This window comes from Phyllostomus hastatus, unplaced genomic scaffold (assembly GCF_019186645.2).
Source record: "Phyllostomus hastatus isolate PE091 unplaced genomic scaffold, TTU_PhHast_1.1 phas_contig_98, whole genome shotgun sequence".
In the NCBI taxonomy this organism is placed as follows: Eukaryota; Metazoa; Chordata; class Mammalia; order Chiroptera; family Phyllostomidae; genus Phyllostomus; species Phyllostomus hastatus.
The window spans coordinates 9,776,265-9,795,546 of NW_025333999.1; the positions used below are offsets into that span (position 1 = coordinate 9,776,265).

Consider the following 19,282-nt stretch of genomic DNA (forward strand, 5'->3'; position numbering starts at 1 on the left):
AGCTGGGGGTGGGCAGTTGAGGTACTTTAGGCTGTGAAAGAGTCTGTAGTTAAAAGATGCCTCCAAGGGGTCCTTGGAGGCAAAGCCAAGAGACATTCAGAGGACATCCAGGGAGGTAGATACCAAAATTCCTTTCCCTGCAGAAACCAAGGAGTTCTTCACAGCTTTCTTCAAGCACAAATCAGGTTATGCCCTCCCCCCCACCCCCCACTGTAGTCCACATATCACTGCATGATTTCCCATTGCTCTCAGGGTACAGTCCAAAATTTGAGCCTGCAAGGCCTGGCATGTTCTAGTCCTTGCTCACATGTCCAGGTAGCCACACTACTGGCTTTCCGTTTCCTGGAAGATGCCACCCTTGGCCCTGGTAGTCATGGAGCTTGGAGGTGTTCCTTCTATTTGGTGCACTCTCTACCCTGTGCCCACTCGTAGTTAACCTCTACCCGCTTTTCAGCCTTGAAGTTAAACATCACTTCTTCCAAGAGGCCTTGCCTGAGCCCCCTCCTGGCACCCTCAGAGCACTTGTCACATATGCTGTCATTTGCTTGTGGTCATCTGATGAGTCTGCCCCTCCCCTCCTGGGTTCATGAAGCAAGCCTCTGGATTGGTCTGCCCTGTGCACACATGGACCCCATACTTAGTGGAAGGTCAGGCACATAGTAGGTGCCCACAATAGTTGAATTGTGTTGAATGTCAGAGCTGGAAAGGACCATGGTGATAAACCAGCCCCCTCTACCTCTTCTTCCCACTTCAATGTTACGTCTCAGGAAGCAGAACTTTGAAGACGGTGGGTGACTGGCTCAAGGTTGCACAGTGTGCCTCAGTGACAGTCCAGGGCTGGGGGTCTCCACCTTCTCGCTGTCCATCTAGACCCCTGCTGCCAACACAGCCCTCTGCACTTGTATTTACAGGCCCCCATGCTAGACATCAATGGAATTCCTCCCCTTGGTGTTTGAAGGAGGACAGGCTAGGAGACGAAACATCCAACCACTGAGACCTGAGTGATTTTTTTAATTGGGGAGAGAAGGGGTTCCACACCCAGAGGTGGTCCCTCACCCAGACCATAGGTGGTAGGCAATGTGGATGCATGCTGGCAAGGCGAGGCCTGAGGCCTGTTTGGGTTTGTATTTGGGCTCACTGCTCCCTCCTGTGGGGGGAGCCTGGACACTGCCTCCTCCTCCAGGAGCCCGGACAGGTGGTGAGTCCATGTGATTTTGGGTCATGAACTGGGTGGCTGCTTCAGATATGCCCAGGTTGAATCGTACCTGAAATTGGTCCAGTTGCCAAGCACCTAGAAGGACAAACAAACCACAGGGAGGCTGTGAGAGAGAACCACAGACTGCAGAATGGGCAGGGTGAGAGGGAAGCCAGCTCTGGGGGAGTGGAGACAGCAGGTGACCTTGGCCATTGGGCTGAGTACCAGGGGGTGCCTCTGGCTCCTAGCTGCAGGGATTCCTCTGGGTGTTAGCAGAGAGTCTGTGAAGGGGCTGTTCCCCAGAAGACAACAGGGACTAGGAGTCTGGATTGAGTCAAGAGCAGCCTTTGGTCTCCATCCCCAGTGCCCTTGATTTAGCATAGTTCTGCCTCTTCACGCACACGCAGAAAGGAAATGCTTGGTCAGGTGGTCTGCACATTTCCTCCACCCACCCCTCTTTTCCTGCAGGCTCTCTTGACCCCATGACTGAGGCTTTCATGCTTCTGCTCTTCACACCTGGTCACCCCAGCCACTGGGGATGAGATGGCAGGTGTGTCTGGGCTATTCACCTGACTCCTCTCCAGAACCCCAACCACTGCCTCGGGGCTGGGAAAGGAGCCTTGGCTGTGATAGCAGTCAATGAGAAGGGGTACGGCCAGGGCCCCTTCTCCCTGCTCCTGGGCACCTGGATCCTGGAGCGGAGCTGAGTGTGGGCAAGATGTCTCCAGGCTGGGGCCTGGAGAAGCCCAGTCAGTGCCCAAGTCAGAGGGCCCTCCTCGAGGGGAGTAAACACAGGGGCATTGGGGGAGGGCCATCCTCTAGGGCAAGTATGAACTGGCCTCCTAGCAGAGCAGGGAGGGCACAGCCCAGGGCCCTGGGGAGGGGCCGAGGGAAGTGGTCAGAGGCATATTCCCACGCTCTTGTTTCCCAAACCTTGGGGCTTCAGGCACCCTTGGCATATGGTTGCCAGAGAAAACAGAGGACACCCAGTTCAATCAGAATTCCAGATCAACAACAAATAATTTGTTAGTGCATGTTTCACGTATTACATGGATCATACTTACAGCAAAGAATTCCTTCTTGTTTATTGGAAATTCCAATTGAACTGGGTATCCTATATTTTCTTTCCTCTTTTTTAAAAAAAAATCTAGTCACTTTTCCTGGATGAAGGAGCTGCTTAGGGAAGACTTTGTCCAGAGCAGAGCTAGGCAGTGGCCAGTCTGGCCTGGACCAGCAGAGGACAGAGACGCACAGAGAGAACAGGGCAAGCGCCTGGCACCCTCGAGGCCCTCCCACAGCCACCCGCTGCCCCTCCTACAGTTCTCTCTGCACTCACAACCCCTTAGGGTCCTGCACTCCACTTACCACCCCTCTTCGCAGGGGCTGTCTGCATTTCAAAGATATTCTCCAGGGAAGGACAATTTTTAATCCAAAGAAACAAAATAATAACAATAATAATGCAAAAAATAGTAATAGCTGTAAAACATGGATGTAGTGCTTTCTGTGTGCCAGGCACGGTTCTGGGTACTTCACGAGAATTTATCCAGCTCATCCTCACAAGGAGAATTGATTTTTATCCCCAGTGCACAGCTGGAGTTCTGGTGAGGTTGGTTCTTAGTGGCAATGGGGAAAGGGCCACTTCAGGGTCCTTCATTTCCTATCAGGCTCAGTGACCGCACTCTCAGATTGGGCTGGAAAGCAGCAGTTTCAGGAGTCCTCTTGGGGCCACAGTGGCCAGGCCCTGGACATGGGCTGCTGGGCTGAGAGGTGTGGCACTGGCACTGTGGGGGCTTCCACCAGGAGGCCTGGTCGTGACCGTAACACTCAGGGAGCCTGGTTGGCTGGGAAAATACTGTGTTTTCATGGCCCTGGGAGAGTGTGTGCATGTGCGAGCACATGTGTGTGTATGTGTGGATGCTCGTTTGCATGCATGCTTGTGTGTGAGTGCATTTGCACGCCAGGGGAGGGGCTCTGGGTGAACTGGTGTGTGGAGGGCATGGGGACAAGGGGGCCTTCCCCACTGAGTAGGGCAGGAAGGAACCTGGGTGGCAAGGAGGGAATTGAAACTTATCACGAGATCAGGGCAAGTGGCGGAAAGAAATCCCCTGTACCCTGAGGGAGACCTTGCTCCCTCTGCAGTGGTGCGCCCTCCCTCAGCTCAGATGACTTCTCTGATGGGGCCTAGAGGGCCTTGGAAGCCTCACAGCTCCTTCACTGTCCCATTTCTGTCAGGCCTGTCATTCTTGGGCTCCTTGGGAAGTTCCCCAGAGCAGCCCTTCTGTCTCTCAGGAGAGCAGGGACAGTGTCCCCTGGTTGCTAGCCTCCTGCTGCCTCCTCCCTTGCCTTGGCTGTGACTCCTTACACCCCCGTTTCCTGCCACAAGAGGAACTGACCCTGTGAGTTCTAGAGGGAATGAGGGTGAGTCAGACCCTCAGGGGAGTGTGAGGAGATACGGGGAGCTTGGAGGCTTGGAGGCTGTGGCTTCCGTGGTCACCATGTGGAGGAAAGCCCCATGCTGTACCGCACTGCAGGTCCCCTGAAGAGCACCGGTCTGCTGTCTGAGCTCTGGCCCCTCCCCCTTGCCCCTGGGCCCACCCAGGATGGATTCTTCCTGGGACAGGGCAGGGCGGTGCCTGAGCTTCAAAGGCCTTCGGCTGGAGGGAGAAAGAAGTGGGCTGTTTGATGTCTGTCTCCTGAGCCACCCAGTGACTGGATATAGAAGTCTGGTCTTCTTAGGGCAGGGCTGCCACATGTGATGAACAGGTGGGTCCCTACACAAACCTAGGGAGTACCCTTCCCATCCTGCCATATCAGACTTGGGCATCCTCTCACCTACTGGCTGGTGCTGATAGGGAAGGTGTTAGCCATCAGAGGTTAGATGTTAGAGATGTTACAGGAGTGGGCCAAGGGGAGACATAGGGAAACTTATCTAAAGCCACCAGGGGTTCCTGAGCCACCACTGTGTACCTGGTTTCTACCAGACACGGGGGGGGGTGGGGGGGAGGGTGTGGGGTGGAGTGGGTGAATGGTCTTTGTCTTCAACAACCAGGAGAGCAGCCCCAAGCTTTTGGAAGCTCATCTGAGTTGGAGTTCTGGGGACTACAAAGGCTGGGGTGTTTGTGAATAGCCCCAAGGCAGGTCTGGACAGTCACCGTCTCCACCCCCAGCAACCCAGACCTGCTGGGCTCACCACTGTTTGGGAGTGGTTCACCCCAGGTGGACAGCCCCACTGAGCCCATTAGGGTCAAGCAGGCACCCACAAGACAGAGAAAGTGATGCTACACCTCATCAGGCAGCCCCTCCCTTGTAGGACTTGGGAGAATGGGGTAGATGACTCCTCCACTCGAATGTGGAAATTCGAAGCTGAAGAGAATCTCAGACCCTGGGGTCCAGGCCCCCAGCACTGATAGCCCTGTCCTGGGTTCTGCTAAGCATGTGGTGGGGGGACCATGCAGAGCTGACTCATCCAGGCCCCACCCTGGCCCTCAATTAGTTCATAAGACAATTAACACTGGACTAATAAGTTAGACCTTCGAAGGGTGGCCTTGGCCAGCAGCACAACATGTCCCTCACCTCCCATAGATGAGGTCCCACCCCCAGCCGCACCCCCAGAGTCTCTCCAGCAGGCCCACCTTAAGACTTCCTACAGTATACGAAAAGTATTTCCTGTGTGTCCTTACTTACTCTAGTCAAGGGACATGCCCCTTCTGACCTGTCATTGGTCTTTAATAGGCCCCAAAGTATCTCCCTCTCAGCCTGAGCAGTGGGGGTCGGGAAGCCCTCACTGAGAGGCAGGCCCTCATCCAGGTGGGCTCTAGAACGTGGGCTGGGGTACTGAGCCTTGGGGCCTCCTCCTCCGAGCCACCATGTCCTCTGCCGGGACCTGGGGTGCCTGGCTGCCCTGTCACCCCAGGCAGGTGAGCTGTGTCTAACCAAGGTGGCCACCCTCTTCCCTGGCCTGCCCCTTTCTCTCCCTAGGCAGAGGTTCCGTTGCTTCTTGTCAGGGGACAGTGGCCCCGAAGACAGAACAAGAATGGAACGCTAGCTTGAAAGCCGCCCCTCTGAGTGCCAGGCCTGGACGGTAATTTGTCAGGCTCTTCGCGGGGCTGGCGCAGTGATAGAAGCGCTGATGCCTTTCTTCTGAGATTAATGATGTCCTGGCGGTGGTGGGTGGGAAGCCCAAGTCTTATTTTTTTCGTGCCGTTAAATGACATCCAGAGACTTCCACGCAGAAGCTGAAAAGCCCATGTTCCACTGCATCCAATTACTCCTGGAGCATATTTGCTGAGTGGCTGATCCTGTCAGCTTGAGAGGCTGGGGCAGAGGGGACCACTCTGACTTCGGAGGGAGTGAGAGGTTGGGGATGCCGGGAGAGCCTGCAAGGTGGGGAGGGTGAACCGGCTCCTCTGGAGAAGAGGACCCAGGAGATCTGGAGAGTGCAAGCACTCTTAGTGGCCCAGGCAGTGGATCACCCCTCTCTCGTCCTGTGGCTGGGGTGGGTGTGGGGAAGGGGCGAGAGGAGTGGAGACATGACGCTGTCCGTTCAACTCCTGGTTATCATTCCAGTGTTTGGTGGTGGTGTTGGCTGGCCGGCGATCATGTGGTTTCCTGAGGACGCGTTCAGTGTTGCTCTGGAGATTGGCACTGGGCTTAACGAGGGCCTGCTGCTTGAAGAGGGCTGCCCGGGGCCTGTGAGGGAGCAGGCGGTTTCTGGCCAGGGAGCCTCCCTGAGAGTTGCCCGGGATGGCCCCATCTGAGTTGCTGCCAGGTCCCCAGTCCTACCAGCTCTGCCAGGTGGGTGGGTCCCTTGGGAGGCAGGAGAAGGCTGCCTGACACAACCCACACAGTGACTCAGGGGCTGGGCCCTGGGGGGTTCTGGGGCCTGGCCAGGTGAACCGCCGTGGGAGGTCATGGCAGGGAGTAGGGGCTGTTTTGCAGTGGGCTGCATGTGTTTGCATCTGTATGTTTGCGCATGTGTGTGTGTGTGTGTGTGTGTGTGTGTGTGAGAGAGAGAGAGAGGGGGGGGGGGTTGCTCTCCAGACAGGGCTCCCTTCCTTCCATTTTTGCCTACACCATCTGCTTGCCCCTCGCTGCCACGGGGCCTGGTGCATCTCCTCCCTCCATCCGTCCTCCACACCAAGGCCTCTGCCTGCTGACTCCACTCAGAGCTCTGCTGTCTTCATGCCATTGACCTGTGCTTTCAGATGTTTCCACACAGCATCCCTTGTCTGAATCACCCGCAGTGCCCCACCGCCCTTCAGTGCCACAAGCCAGACAAACCCCACTGGACGGCAAGCATCTGCCTGCCCCTTCTCTCTGACCCCTGTGGGTGGGTGGCTCCCTGAGAGCTGTTCAATTCAGTTCACTGAGGTGCTGGAGAGAAGGTTATGGCTGCCTCATCCAGAACCCCAGACAGATCCCCCTCTGCCACTTGCATCCCGCTTTTCCAGGAGCAGTCTCTCTGTAGGCCCCCGAGGCTGCCCTGTGAAGCAGTGACTGGAGTCCGGTATGGCCCATTCGTTCCCCTGGTGCTGCTGCACCGCCCCGGGCTCGTGGCCTCGCAGAGACTTCTGGAGCAAGTGGTGGCACGTCATCTTGCGGGACAGAGAGGGGATTTCCCTGCCAGAGGAGTGTGAGGCCAGCTCGTGACACCTCTGGGCAAGGTGGCAGAGGCATGGCACGGGGCAGAACACAGTTCCCTACAGCGCTCAGCCATGGGAAAGGGGCAAGTGGGTGCACTGCCGTGGGTGGCCGTTGCTGCTGGCCAAGGATGCCGAGGGCAGCAGGATGGACTTGCTCCCTCTCTGCCCCCACCCCAGGGCCCAGAAGTCTGGTGGTCTGGGTGGGAGGAGAGGGCATGTGGGTGGGCTGGTGACAGGTACAAAGAACTTTGCTCCAAAAGGCAGAAGAAAACTAATTTACTATTAACTGAGACCCTTGCTCAACCAAGCCACTCACTGTTCTGGGCTTCTCATCCTCACTCACCCAGGGGGATGACAGCCGCTGTCCTACACACCCCACACTGCCAGGAGGTAGGGTGAGGGAAGGCCGGGAAGGTGCAGGGGAGGCTGGTGGAGAGGCTGGGCATGTAAGTGGCCCTGCCCATCCGGCGTGGGGACAGGGAGGGTGTGGATACCAAAATCGCTCTTTGAGGGCATGGCACTCACAGAGGTGGCTGTCTTTTCGGGTGTTAAAGGAAGTTGACAGCGAGGTGTGTTTGTGAACGTGGGGGTGTGAGAATGGGCAGATCTGTGTGCTCGAGGCTTGTGAATGTGCATGCGTGGGTGCAGCCCATTCACAAACACACTCACTGATTGAAAGTCCACTGTGGGCTGAGCACCGAGACAGGTGGTAGAAAGGAAACATGAGACGAGGTGAGCTCTTCCCTCAAGGAATTTATAGTCTCGTGGTGGAAATGGGGCCCATACAAGTGAAAAATGACTGAGTGACACAAGAGACAAAAGCAGGTGACTAAGGAAGGCCAACACAATGTTACCTGGGTGCCTCAAAGGAGAGGGAGAGGGCAGGTGGGGTCGGCTGAGGAGACAGCCTGAGACAATGACGGCTCCAGATCTGGGAAGGTGAGCCTCGGCCTCTGGGGCACGTGTTAGTGAACCCAGGCCAGCGCTCCTCAGCAAGCGCCATACAGGTTCTTCATGCTCCAGCGCACCCCTCTCTTTGGAATGAGGTCGTGCTTGAGCTGTGTGAATATCCCCCTGCTCTTTCCCTGGGAGCCTCCCTGGGTGACACAGCCAGGGGGCAGGGACTTGGTCCACAAAGTTCACTTCTGTGACCACAGCTCCCGCAGCTCCTGCAGCGGCGCCTCATGCTCATGGCTCCAGGCATTGTCTGGATGAACGTGGAGGGCATTTGTGAAGCAAGCCAAGCGTGGTGGGAAAACAGTGTGGACAGGAGGGAGTGGTGTATAGGCAGCAGGAGGGGGTGGGAAGCTAGGACGTCATAAACCATAAGCAATAGAGTTAGGGGACCCCTTCCAGGACCCTTGCGGTGGTCCCAGCATCCCAGTACCAGGTTGGAGGCCTCCACCAAGAAGCGGGTAGGGATGGCAGGCAAGTGGAGCCTGCTCGCCTGCTCCTTCCATCTGTCTGGCCAGACTTGGACCTGGGGAGAGCTCTGTGAACTGGGAGCAAATCTGCTCAGGGTCACTCTGTGGCAGACCAACTAGTCCAACCCCTTATCTTGATGATGTAGAAATCGAGGCCCTAGGATATGAGGTGGCTTGTCTCAGGTCACATGGGAGTGTGGGTGCCAACACCTCCCATTTGCTGACCCCTTGTATGTCAGCCTGGAGTCACAGAACAAAGAGGAACCCTGGAGAGGGTTTCAGCCCCTGTATCTGAGCAATATGCCCCCTGCCCTGCCCCCAGTGAGTTCAACTAAAATCATCTCACACTCTCTTCTCATCCTCAACCTGTTATTATACCTAAGCCCCAGGGTGGGGAAGCAACCCCACAGGACTGGGGCCAGTTAACTATCTTCCGTGGATCCCCTCCACCAGCTCCTGCACACTGGCCTTTCCCCTCCGGTCTCTGGAAGCTGTTCCTGCCCGCTCATCCAGTGACACAGTGGCTGGTTGCGCCACTCATACCCCAGGACACACCGCTCCTTCCACAGATGCCTTCCCAAGGAAAGAAAACTAGACCGAGCCAACCCCCCGGGCCTGTGCCCTTTGGCAGGGCTTCACGTCCTGGCCTCCCAAGAGCTGGTCCAGCCCGGGGGCCCTGTGAGTCCCCTAAGCTCCGTGCAGGTGCTTTAGAGAGCGCCAGGCCTTTTGGAGATCCTAGTTGTGCAAGGGCCACTTGTGCTCTTGCAATCAGCCCTGCGCGTATCTGTGCCAGACACCCCCACGCCTTCTGGTGCCTGCTGCTCCCTTCTCTGGTCAGTTCTGCCCACCACCCCAGGTCAGGCAGCTCTGAGGAGAGGTCGGTGTGTTTCTTCTCCTGTGGGCACTATCTGGTGGCTGTCCACAGTGCCCACCGCAGTCGTACCTCTGCCAGAGCCTCCACAGCTTTGCTCTGATTTCTCCCTTCGTCGCGCCATGCCTGCCTCCTCACAAGCCGTGCCCCTTCTCACTTCTTTTTTCCTTTGTACATCTTTGCACCTGCAGCTTTCCCAGCCCAGGGCTCCCTCCCCTCTCTCCTTTACTGAGGGATTCAAATCCCCTCCTTTACCAGGGCCCCGCTCAGGCCTTACCTGCTCCTTAGAGCTGCGGGGCCACATAGACTTGCAGCTCTTCTAGATCCACCCCTCATTTTCTAGATGAGGAAACTGAGGCTCAGAGAGGCTAGGTGGTTTGCTCCAAAGCCAAATCACTAGCTAGAGACTGGAATCCAGATTTCCTCACCCTACGGTAAGATACCTTTGCATCTTTTCAGGCTGACGAGGGCAGGTGTCTTGGAGGGAAGGGGATCCTTGGAAGGGAAAAGACTATCCCTAAGTCTACACATTCTCCAGTTGTCCTAGCCACCAGAAACACACAATTAAGTGCTTAATTATTAGATAGCTGCTCTGCATTGTTACTTTAGTGTTTCCGAAGTTGATTGTAAGCCCCCGGAGGGCAGGGAACACTCCCAAGCAGCACCCTGGCCTATCCACAGCCTCCAGCACAGTACGGCGCCTGTGGAAGGCATCACACAATGGGACCTGTGCCCTGGTCGCAGCTTTATTTGGAAGGTTAGTTTTCCCACCTCCATTTCTGGTGGCAAACAAAATGGTACAGAAGCCAAAGGGACTCTGCCCAGATCCAAGTCCAGTTCCTGAGTGTTCATGAAAGGTGGGTGGCAGTGGGATGCACAAGAAACCCCGGTCTTGGCAAAGATCCAAAAGGGCTAATGATAGGTTGCAGGCCCGAGAGGTCTCCAGCATCCACGCCTGCTTCTTTTCACAGGATGGGCACGCAGGTGGCGGTGCTTTCTGGGGGTGGGCTGCGAGCAGACCTTGGCCCAGCACGGCAGGGTTGGCCATGGCTTTGGCACACACCCTTCCTCCTTTGCCCTCTTTACTGCTCCCCCGGCATTGCCAGATGCGCTCCCCTTCCCCTCCATCCTGCCCTCAGAAAGCACTTGATCAGTGAGGGGCTGCTTTAGGGGACTGTCTGAGCCATGTCCTGTCCAGGGCACAACACTGGGACCCTGAGGTCTAACGTGGGACTCAGAGGTAATGCTTTACTTTGTGAGACTCCCACGTGTGGGGGGTGGAGTGGGCTCAGGTGCTAATTCCCAGTCACAGAATCCAGGTGGAAGGGGCTTCAGGACATCTTAAGTGAGATGGGGATTCAGACACATGGAGAAATTGATTTTGGCCTGGGTGAGATTCGTTTCTTCCCCTTCTTTCTTTGTATCCAAACTTCAAAGCGTCTTTGGCAAAGCTCCTGAAGCAGATTCTCAGACTGGAAAGGTGCTGAGGGTGCTGGGGAAGGTTCACCGGGGGAAAGGTTGCCCTGGGTCTGCTTCCAGGGCAGCTGGAGCCTTTTGTGATTGGTGGCCTCCACCCAGCACACCCAAGGGCCCTGCAGCTCAACCAGGGCCTTTCTGGGCCCCGCACTCCTCTCCTCTGGGGCCTCAGGCGACAGGCAGCCTGGTAACAATGCCTTTGCGGCTTCCCAGTGAGGAGATGTTGGTCTGGGTCACTGGGTGAGAGGAAGTGGCTGACGACACCCGCCTACCCACTAGCCCTCCTGCCAGCCTGGGAGATGTGCATTTTGTGCTCCCAAGTTGGCATTTGTGTGTTCCCCGTCGTCTCCCCTTCCCTCAAGTGGGATGGTGGTGGTAGAATGTGCATGAATTGTCTTATTTCCCATTCTCCTGAAGAGGAAACTGAGGCCCAGAGAGGGGCTGTGGTTCACACAGGGCGAGGCGAGTCACCTGCGGCATTCCAGTGGCCGGGCATCTGTGGCTCTTGCTGCCCCCCTGCCCTGGAGGAGGAGTGGGGCCAAGCAGGCTGGGTGAGCCATTAGGAAGCTGAGGAGGGAGGGGGTCCCCTCCAGAGTGCCCAGAGGGTGGCTCAGAAAGCTCGGGGGCCATGGCTGGGCAAGTCTCTGCCCCACCACTGAGGTGGCACCAGACAGGCAGAGCAATTAATGACCAATGAAGACAGACTGGCAGGGTGGCATTCCAGGGCCCTCCTGCCCAGGTTGGACTCAATTATAGGGTACAATTACTTGCAGAAGTGTTGTGGGGTAGCTGTCTGCACATGCCATTTGGGGCTGCGGGAGAGAAGCTTCTCTCCCTGGCTCAGTTTCTCCCTTGGGGACCCGCCCTTACAGACCCCTCCACCCAGACAAAGCCGCCACCTTGGTCTATAGGCCTTACTTCTGTCCAGAGACCATATCTGATGTCAGCCTTTCCTTTAGGACACGCCTTCTAGTTTTCCCCCAAGAAATACCACCTTTTGACCTTAGCCTTCAAGGCTCATGAATAGAGATCAAGGTCCCGATGTCCCTTATTAATGCATAGAGTATCCAAACCATCCCAGAAATTACCCTGGCTTTGAAGGACGGGAAGATCTTACCTGGACTTCCGGTTTCTTCTGGAAGGAGAGAGATGTTCTGTGTACTCAGACGATAGACTAAGAACTGGTAGCGATGGAAGCCAGTTCGTGGTGGTGGGGTGGGAGGCTGGTAGGCTATAGGCAGAAAAAGGGAGAGAGGGTGGGCTACACATGCCACAGGACCCCAGGAGCTCTTGGCTGCTCTAGGGAGGAGGGAAAGAGAGTCATTTGTGCTGTCCACTGTCCCAGCTGACCCTCTGGCACCCCAGATTGGGGCTTACCCATTGCAAAGCATTAGGGTTTGTCTTTGGCAGCATCTCCTTTAAGAAGCACATTTTTTAAAGTGGTGAGGGAGGAGGAGCTATGATCTCTTTGAAGGTCTCAGGTGCTGGTGGGCACCTGGGCCTTTCTGGGCCAGTGGGTATTATCCTGCTTTAGTCTATCCTGATGGGTTTCCTGCCTTGAGAAAAACCCATCTTCCTCTGAGTACATTTGGCAGTAGATTTTTATTTATTTTTTCATCATTTCCTTATGAACTCAATCCCCAAAGAAGCCAATTTCTTGGCTGGATCCAGAGGATCTGGAAGTGGTTATGGGGGTGGGTAGGACTCGGTTCAAAGGTTTGATCATGGAAGCTGTAAGAACTAGGTGCTTGGGGCAATGGGAACCAGCTCAGCCTCTTCCAGAGAAGGCCATCTCTCTCCCTTTCACTCTCTGCAGAGGAGGCAGAGCTTTTCTGGGGGGAAAATGGAGGAGGGACATCTCAGTCCTTCCCCCAAGACTCTGCAAGGCTCTGGGTCTCCGCAGGTCAGACCAGGCTGCTTCAGCCAGGCCTACTTCCAAGAGTGCTGTGCCTCTTTCTCCTCCCCTGGCTCTCTTCATCTCCCTCTCCAAGGAGCCAAGAATCTTCCTGGGGGTGGGTGGGGATGGAGTGTTTGTAGTGAGGAGGCTGGTGGGAGGGAGTATTGGTACTTTATGGCCACTTCCCTCCCCCGACCATTAGACAAGAGCCACTTGCTGCCTGAAGCTGGTGGAGTGTTCCTCATGGTGCCCTTCCGGCCCCGCGGCCTCCCGCCTGGCCTCAGCCAGGGGATTTCCTGACTATTCATCTCTCCCTGAATTTTTGGATTGCATCAGATGTGTGTGTGTGCGTGCCTGTGTGTGTGTGTGTGTGTGTTCAGAGTGAGAATGGCACAGGGCGTTCCAGGAGCCATGTGGGTTTGTGTGAGTTGGGGTCTACATTGGGGCAGGTGCATGTGTGCTGAGGCTGTTTCAGGGGGCTGTCAGTGTGGGTAAGTCAGTGTTTTCTCAGAAACATGGCCAACACCGAGAGAGATGTCTGCACATAGGTGGGTGTCTCTGTATCCACGGTGTGTGGCTGGGCCAGCTTTGGGCAAGGCAAGAGGGTGTGTGGGTGGCCAAGTGCACGTGAGGGTGGCTGTATCCCAGCTGCCAGAGACTGGGGACAGTGATTCATGAGATAAGGCTAGAGTTGTAACCCACTGGTTTTATGCAGCTGGGAATTGTCCTCAGGGAGATGCAGACTGAATCCCTTTCACTAGGAAGCTTCCCAGAAGAATCCCTCTCTGGAAGTGAGAGGAGAGGCATGAGGAGGAAGAGAGGGGACGCACAGGTAGGGCCAGTTCTCGGGGCCAGGCCCTGGCCCAGTGCTTCCGTCCTGACATCTCTTTAACCTTCCCCACAGCTTGGTAGGCTAGGGTAGGCGTTGCCATTTTCTCGGTGAGGAGACTCAGGCTCTGGGAAGGTGAGTCAGGCCGACTAAGTGGTGGAGCTGCGGTTTGAATCTAGGCTCTGCTGGTGCCTGAGCCATGTTGATTTACGGAACCATGAAGCTGTGTGGGTCGTTTTGCTCAGCCTTTAGCTGGAGGCCAGCCTGGCCCCTGAGTACTCCCTGTGGGTTGGTGGAGGGCCTGCTCCTGCAGTGGGGATCTGAGGGGAGGGGGAGCCGGTGGTGAGGATGGGGTGAGGAGGGGAGGCATCAGAGAAGAGGGAGGTCTATGCAGCCACTCTGTGGGACTCAGGGCAGGAAACCAGAGAGGCTGACAGCAGGAGGAGTGACCCTGTCCATCACCCCAGGAGGGCCCTGTGCTAATGCTGGCGCCATCACACCAACTGTGTGACACAGGGCTGGTGGGTCTGCGCCTCACTTTCATTCTCTGTAAGATGGAGATGTTGATGACAGCGACTTTAGAAGGAAACAGTGAAGATGAAATCAGAGTGTACATGTAAACTCGTGCATCAGTGTGTTGTGCACTGTGAAGTCTCAGCATGAAGTGACATTGCTACCTGGCGAGCACTGTCTTCGCCCTGGCCGGGGGAAGGAGCCTTGCAGAGTCCTACTCACGTGATAACTCCTGGCCCTGGATCCTCCCTGTCTTCATGTTAGTGCCCTGAAACAAGAGATGGGAGTAGGATTGAGAATCCTGGACGGAGGGGGCAGAAGACGCACGGCTGCTTCAGGGAGACGTTGTGGGGATGGACTGCGGGGTTCAGAGTGGTGCCTCAGGGGATCCAGGGAGAGAGGAAAAAGACAGACGTGACCGAGAATGGCTGGACAGTGAGGGCTGGACCCCTGACCTCCAGAGGGGCCTGAGAGGACACTTCCCGATGGGCTGGCTGCCCCATTCTTGCCATTTGTGCCCCGAGACTGGACACAGGACACACTCTCAGCCTGTGGGGTCTGGTCAGATCTGAAGCAGGGCGGGCAGTCCTCAGGCTTGCTAACTGAGACCATACTTCAGGCCTTCAAAACAGGAGGCCACTGGTGGCTTGAACAACCAAAAGGGCCGGGACGGGAGGAGAAGGCCAAATTCTGAGACAGCTTCTTCCTCGGCTTCCACAGGACTCAGCCCTTACTCTCCAGGAAGATTCTGTGGCTGCTGGGACAGCCTCAGTTTCCCTCCTTCTTTCCCTTTCCCTCTCTCCACCCCTCCACTCAATGTCTGTGGGATAATGAGGCGATTCTGGGGGCGGGTGCTAATTAATGTTTGTGCACGACTGGGAGATGCTCAGATGAAAGGAACTGGAGCCGGGCCCCTGGGTCTGTGCCACAGCTCGGGGCCCCAGGCCATGCTAGGGCGCCCTACGGCCCCTAGGTGTGGGGTTTTATAGTCTTAATGATGGTGATTAGTGCCGTTCCTCATTGATTCTGCCAACACCTAACTGTGCTCTGGACACCTTTCCACCAGGCCCCTGCTCCTCCCCCACACAGAGGTTCTCGGGGTGGGGGTGGGGTGCTCAGGGTGGCCCTGGAAGGGTGAGATATCCCTCAGTTCTCTGTGGAACATACCAGGGTCAGCCTGGTGACCCAACCCCTAGACCAGTTTACTTTTCAGAAAACTAAAGCCCTACTGCCCTGTTCTAGAAGCTCCCATCGTCCCCCTTTAGGTGGCAGCTGCCTGCCGACTGTTCTCCCTGTAGGCCTCCTCTGGTCTGAACGGACCGTCTGCCTCTGCCCTTCCCACTGTGCTTTCTTCACCCCAGGCAGGTGAGGTCTCTCTCTTTGGACACCCTTCCACCTCCCTCACCCTTGCCCTGTCTGCTCGGGAGTGTCCAGGCAGCCTTCCAGTTCAGGCCCTCAGACACAGCAGAACACATTCTGGCCTCGCCCTGGCCCTTTCTCAGCTCAATCCCCCAGGTCCCCCAGTGTTGGGCCTTGCCTTACGCAGGACTGGCTTGAAGCCCGGGGTAGCAGGGGGCTGAGATGCTGTGGGTGCCAAGGTCGGGGAAAGGGCTGGGGAACAGAGGCTCCTCGAGACTCATCTCTCCTGGGAGAGGAGCTAAGGGCCTGAGGCCTAGAAGCCAGTTTCCCAAAATAGCTCTCTGGCCACCCTAGCAAGATGGAGAGAAGGCGACTGAGCCCAGGAAAGCCGGGCCCAGCCAGGCTCTGAGTTCCCTGCTTCGCCCTCATTCCTTTCCAAGTCAGTCCAGCCAACGGTTTGTTTAAACACAACAATAGCAACCTAAGCTGGCTGTTTCTTTGCAATTCCCCACAGGCTTGGGTCCCACCCAGAGTGATAAACAGGCCTCTCTCCTCTGTGTGGTGTGGGAGGGGTGGGGGTGGGGGCTGGGCCTGTAAGGTCAGGGAGTTATTGTGTGCAGAGTGCTGTGGAAAGTCTGATTTTCAGCCTTGATCTGGGTGGGAAGGCTCTCCTCCCCACCCTTTCCCACTGGGGAGTCTTTTCTCACCAGCTGGGGCCAGCTTGGTAAAGATGGGTGCAATTCAGGGACTCACTACAGAAAGCTCGCGGCCCTTCCTGCTGCCGTCCCTGGGCCCGCTGCCTTGGGCTCAGCCGGGGCAGCTGCTGGGGCCCCTGAGCAGAGAGCTTCAGTGGCCTTCAGAAGCTTTTGGGTCTCTCTGGAGCTTGCCATATGGGCAGGCGCTAGTCCTTGCTGGGAGGGAGAGTAGGGAAGGAAGGCTCTGAGGAAGGGCGGCGTGTGTGGTCAGTGTGGCTGCTGTTGACTTTCGTTGGGGTGAGCATCAGCTAAGTTCCCTTCCCTTGCTGGTCTGTCCTGGGGGTTGGGTGGGGAGCTAAAATTTCTGCCATAGAATCAATGCCTGGGAGGAGGCTTAGGAAACCAAATTCAAAGGGTGAAAAAGTTGAGCCCCCAAAGAAGTCAAACTGCTCATCCAGAGCCACAGGAGCAAGTGGGAGAATCCCAGAATGTTCTAAGGAGGAAGGACCCTTTGACCTTTTGACCCTTTGACCTTTGAGACCTGCTAGCTCAGGGTCTCGTGCCTTTTGACCTGAGGTCCTGTCTAGTGCTGCATTTTTGTTGTGTGTTTTTTCAGTTTGCATCTTTTTTTGTGCTTATTCTGTGACATTGTGACAATCCCATTGTTTTGCTAGGAGGCATTTAAAAACCATGAGTATTAAAATACCTAGATGTTACCAGGAGGGCTGGGGCTACAATGGAAATGGTTGCCACCCCACCCCCACACACGAGCTCTTCTAAAGCATCCTCGTGGATTGCGGGATCACACTTAGCCTGCAATCACCTTAGAAAGCTGGACGTCTCTGGGGGTGGATGAACTCAGGGATGTTTCCAGAGGGGAGAGGGAGAAATCTGTCCTGAGCACTTCCCAGGCAGACTGGAGTGGGTGAGGTAGGTGCCCAGAGGGTAGGAGATGAGTCCTGTATTTGAGGGACAGACCCCAAACCTGTTAAGTCTGAGCAGAGAGGAGCTTCAGGAGGAGGGCCTGCAGGAGGGGAGGGGCTGCTGAGAGCTTCCTGGCACCTTGCTGTTACCCCTGGCCCCCACCCCGGCCCCCAGGTGTGCTGCTCCTCTTTAAGAAGAGGCTGGGGCACAGACAAATCCTCCTTTCCCTTGCTGCAGCCAAAACAGGTTGACATTTTCCGAATGAACTCGTCTAAATGCTAAGGTAAAAAAAACCCAACAACAAGGAAATAATTACAGAAAGTACAAACTGTGTAGAAAGAGCTTTCTGACCCTCCGGACCACTGAGGAGCCCGGGACGGTTTTGCAGGCTTTGGGACAGGTGCACTCCAGGGGTTTGGGCCTGGGAGTTGTCCTGGGGCCTCCTAAGTGCCAGGGACTGGACGGCCTCGAGAAGGCAGCTCTTTTGCTTATCAGCATCTTCTGGAAACAGGAGCCTGATACTCCTCACTCTACTAGCAAGGGGAGGGGAGGGGAGGGGAAGGGAGGTGGAAAATTGCTCACTAAGACCCTTAAATGCTCACGATTTATAAGAATAGTCTCTTGTTTTTCTTAGAAGTTGGTCTCCAGTTCACGTGTGTACATGTGTGTATATATGTGCATGTGAGTGTGGGGGCACATGCATGACTGCTTGGCATAGGAACTGGCACAAATTACTCCAGTTGCAGAGAAGGAGCTCAACCCTATGGACACTTTAGAGAAATTTCTGGGTTCACAGACCCTGAGGTTTGCACTCCCCAGCCTCGGAACCCACTGCTTCTCTGTGCAGCCGGTTTGGAACTGGCCTGAGAGATGGTTAGGAAAAGCTGGGGCTCAATCGAGTCACAGCAGCTTTGTTCTTGGACCAAGGTGATGCAGGTGGTCTTACCAGATGTGTTCTGACTGACGTATCTCAGGTCAAGTAGAAAACACAGTGCCGGAAGTGGGGCACCTGCCCCACCACTGTGACCTGACCTAGGTAATAAGCTTTTAGTGTTTATTCCCTCAGGGCACTGCCCGATGGATAGATCTCACAGCAGGCCTTGCATGGGAAGGGCAGAGGTCCATCTCCCCGTCTGAGACAACCAGAGAAGCCTCCCAAGGGTGGGGGCTGCATCCTGCCCATGTGTGTAGCCTGTAAAGTGCTTTGCACGTGGTTGGGGTGGTAGGCACCCCCAGCGTGCTGGCCCGTCCCCTGACCCTGGCTGTGTCAGTGCCTACGGCTCCACTTCCAACCGGCCGCCCCTGGCCTCCAGAGCCCTCGGCACTACCTGCGCAGTGGGGTGGACATGCTGTGGTAGTAACAGGCTCTGGCAACAGCTCTAAGCCAATGGCTGGTGGGAACTGGTGCATGAATAAATACTTCAGCCCCTTTCCTTCTGGGGAGTGATGACCGAGCAGTGTATTTCACACTGACTCCAGGTGCCCAGAGTGGAACTTGATTGCTCATGAACTTTGATTGGGCATCTTCATTTCCCTGTCCGACCCACTCCCTTACTGGTGCTCCCTTGCGTCCCCTTGAAAATAAACTACTTGTGCCCTGGCCAGTGTGGCTCAATCAGCTGAGCATTGTCCTGCAAACTGAAAGGTCATGGGTTTGATTCCTGGTCAGGGCACATGCTTGGGGTGTGGGTTTGGTCCCCAGTCAGGGCACATGCAAGATACAACCGATTGATGTTCTCTCACACATCAGTGTTTCTCTCCCTCTCTTTCTCCCTCCTTTCCCCTCGCTCTAGATTCAATAAAGAAAATAAACTACTTGCACTAGAGTCCCAGTCTTGGGGTCTGCTTCTGGGAAAGGGCCCGACAGATATTCATGGGATGAGGAGAGAGGAGCACAGCCTTTGTCCACGGCCCCACAGGTAGTTAGCCTCAATGCCAGCACAGGGAGTCTGCACTCCCAGCCCCCCGCCCCGGTCTCCTCACACAGGACCACACTGCAGCCGTCTCCGCCCAGACCCTCTGTCCTCCAGGCCCCAGAGCCCCCTGACAGAGTTGGTCCCAATCTCTCAGGCCCTTAGAGAACTACAAACAGATCTGTTCTTTGTTTCTCGTCCTCATGGAGATAGCCAGACAGCTATATGTTCTTAACTGAGGGTCCACAGACACCCCTCACCTCCCCACGCAGGAAGACTGCTTCAGATAAGGGCCCTTTGGGACCTGCTGGCCAGGCTTCTAGAGGTCTGGTGGGTGGGGAAGCGGCCTGCCGAGCCCAGCACAGGACCAGCAGGGAAGCCAGCCCAGTTTCCTCGTTCTGCTTCAATTACCTGCAGGCAGCTGGCCGCCCACCTGGGTGCTTGTGAAGGCCCCAGGTACTTGGGCCTGCTGACCCCCGGAGTGGAGGGTCAGCCGCACATTTCCACGAGCTTGAGCGAGATGATTTAATTTCTCTACCCACCT

At 56.0% G+C, this 19,282-nt stretch overlaps 1 protein-coding gene across 1 annotated transcript in view; it reads right to left on the bottom strand.

Annotated features, from left to right (window-relative positions):
* Window positions 1-1,052: 1,052 nt before the first annotated feature.
* Window positions 1,053-19,282, bottom strand: part of PEBP4 (phosphatidylethanolamine binding protein 4) — a 210,329-nt gene continuing 192,099 nt past the window's right edge. The window contains exons 6-8 of the mRNA XM_045853634.1: window positions 14,070-14,115; window positions 11,726-11,839; window positions 1,053-1,291 (exon numbers count right to left, since the gene is read on the bottom strand). Coding sequence (XP_045709590.1) covers window positions 1,053-1,291; window positions 11,726-11,839; window positions 14,070-14,115 — 399 coding nt within the window. The remainder of the gene's footprint in view (window positions 1,292-11,725; window positions 11,840-14,069; window positions 14,116-19,282) is intronic.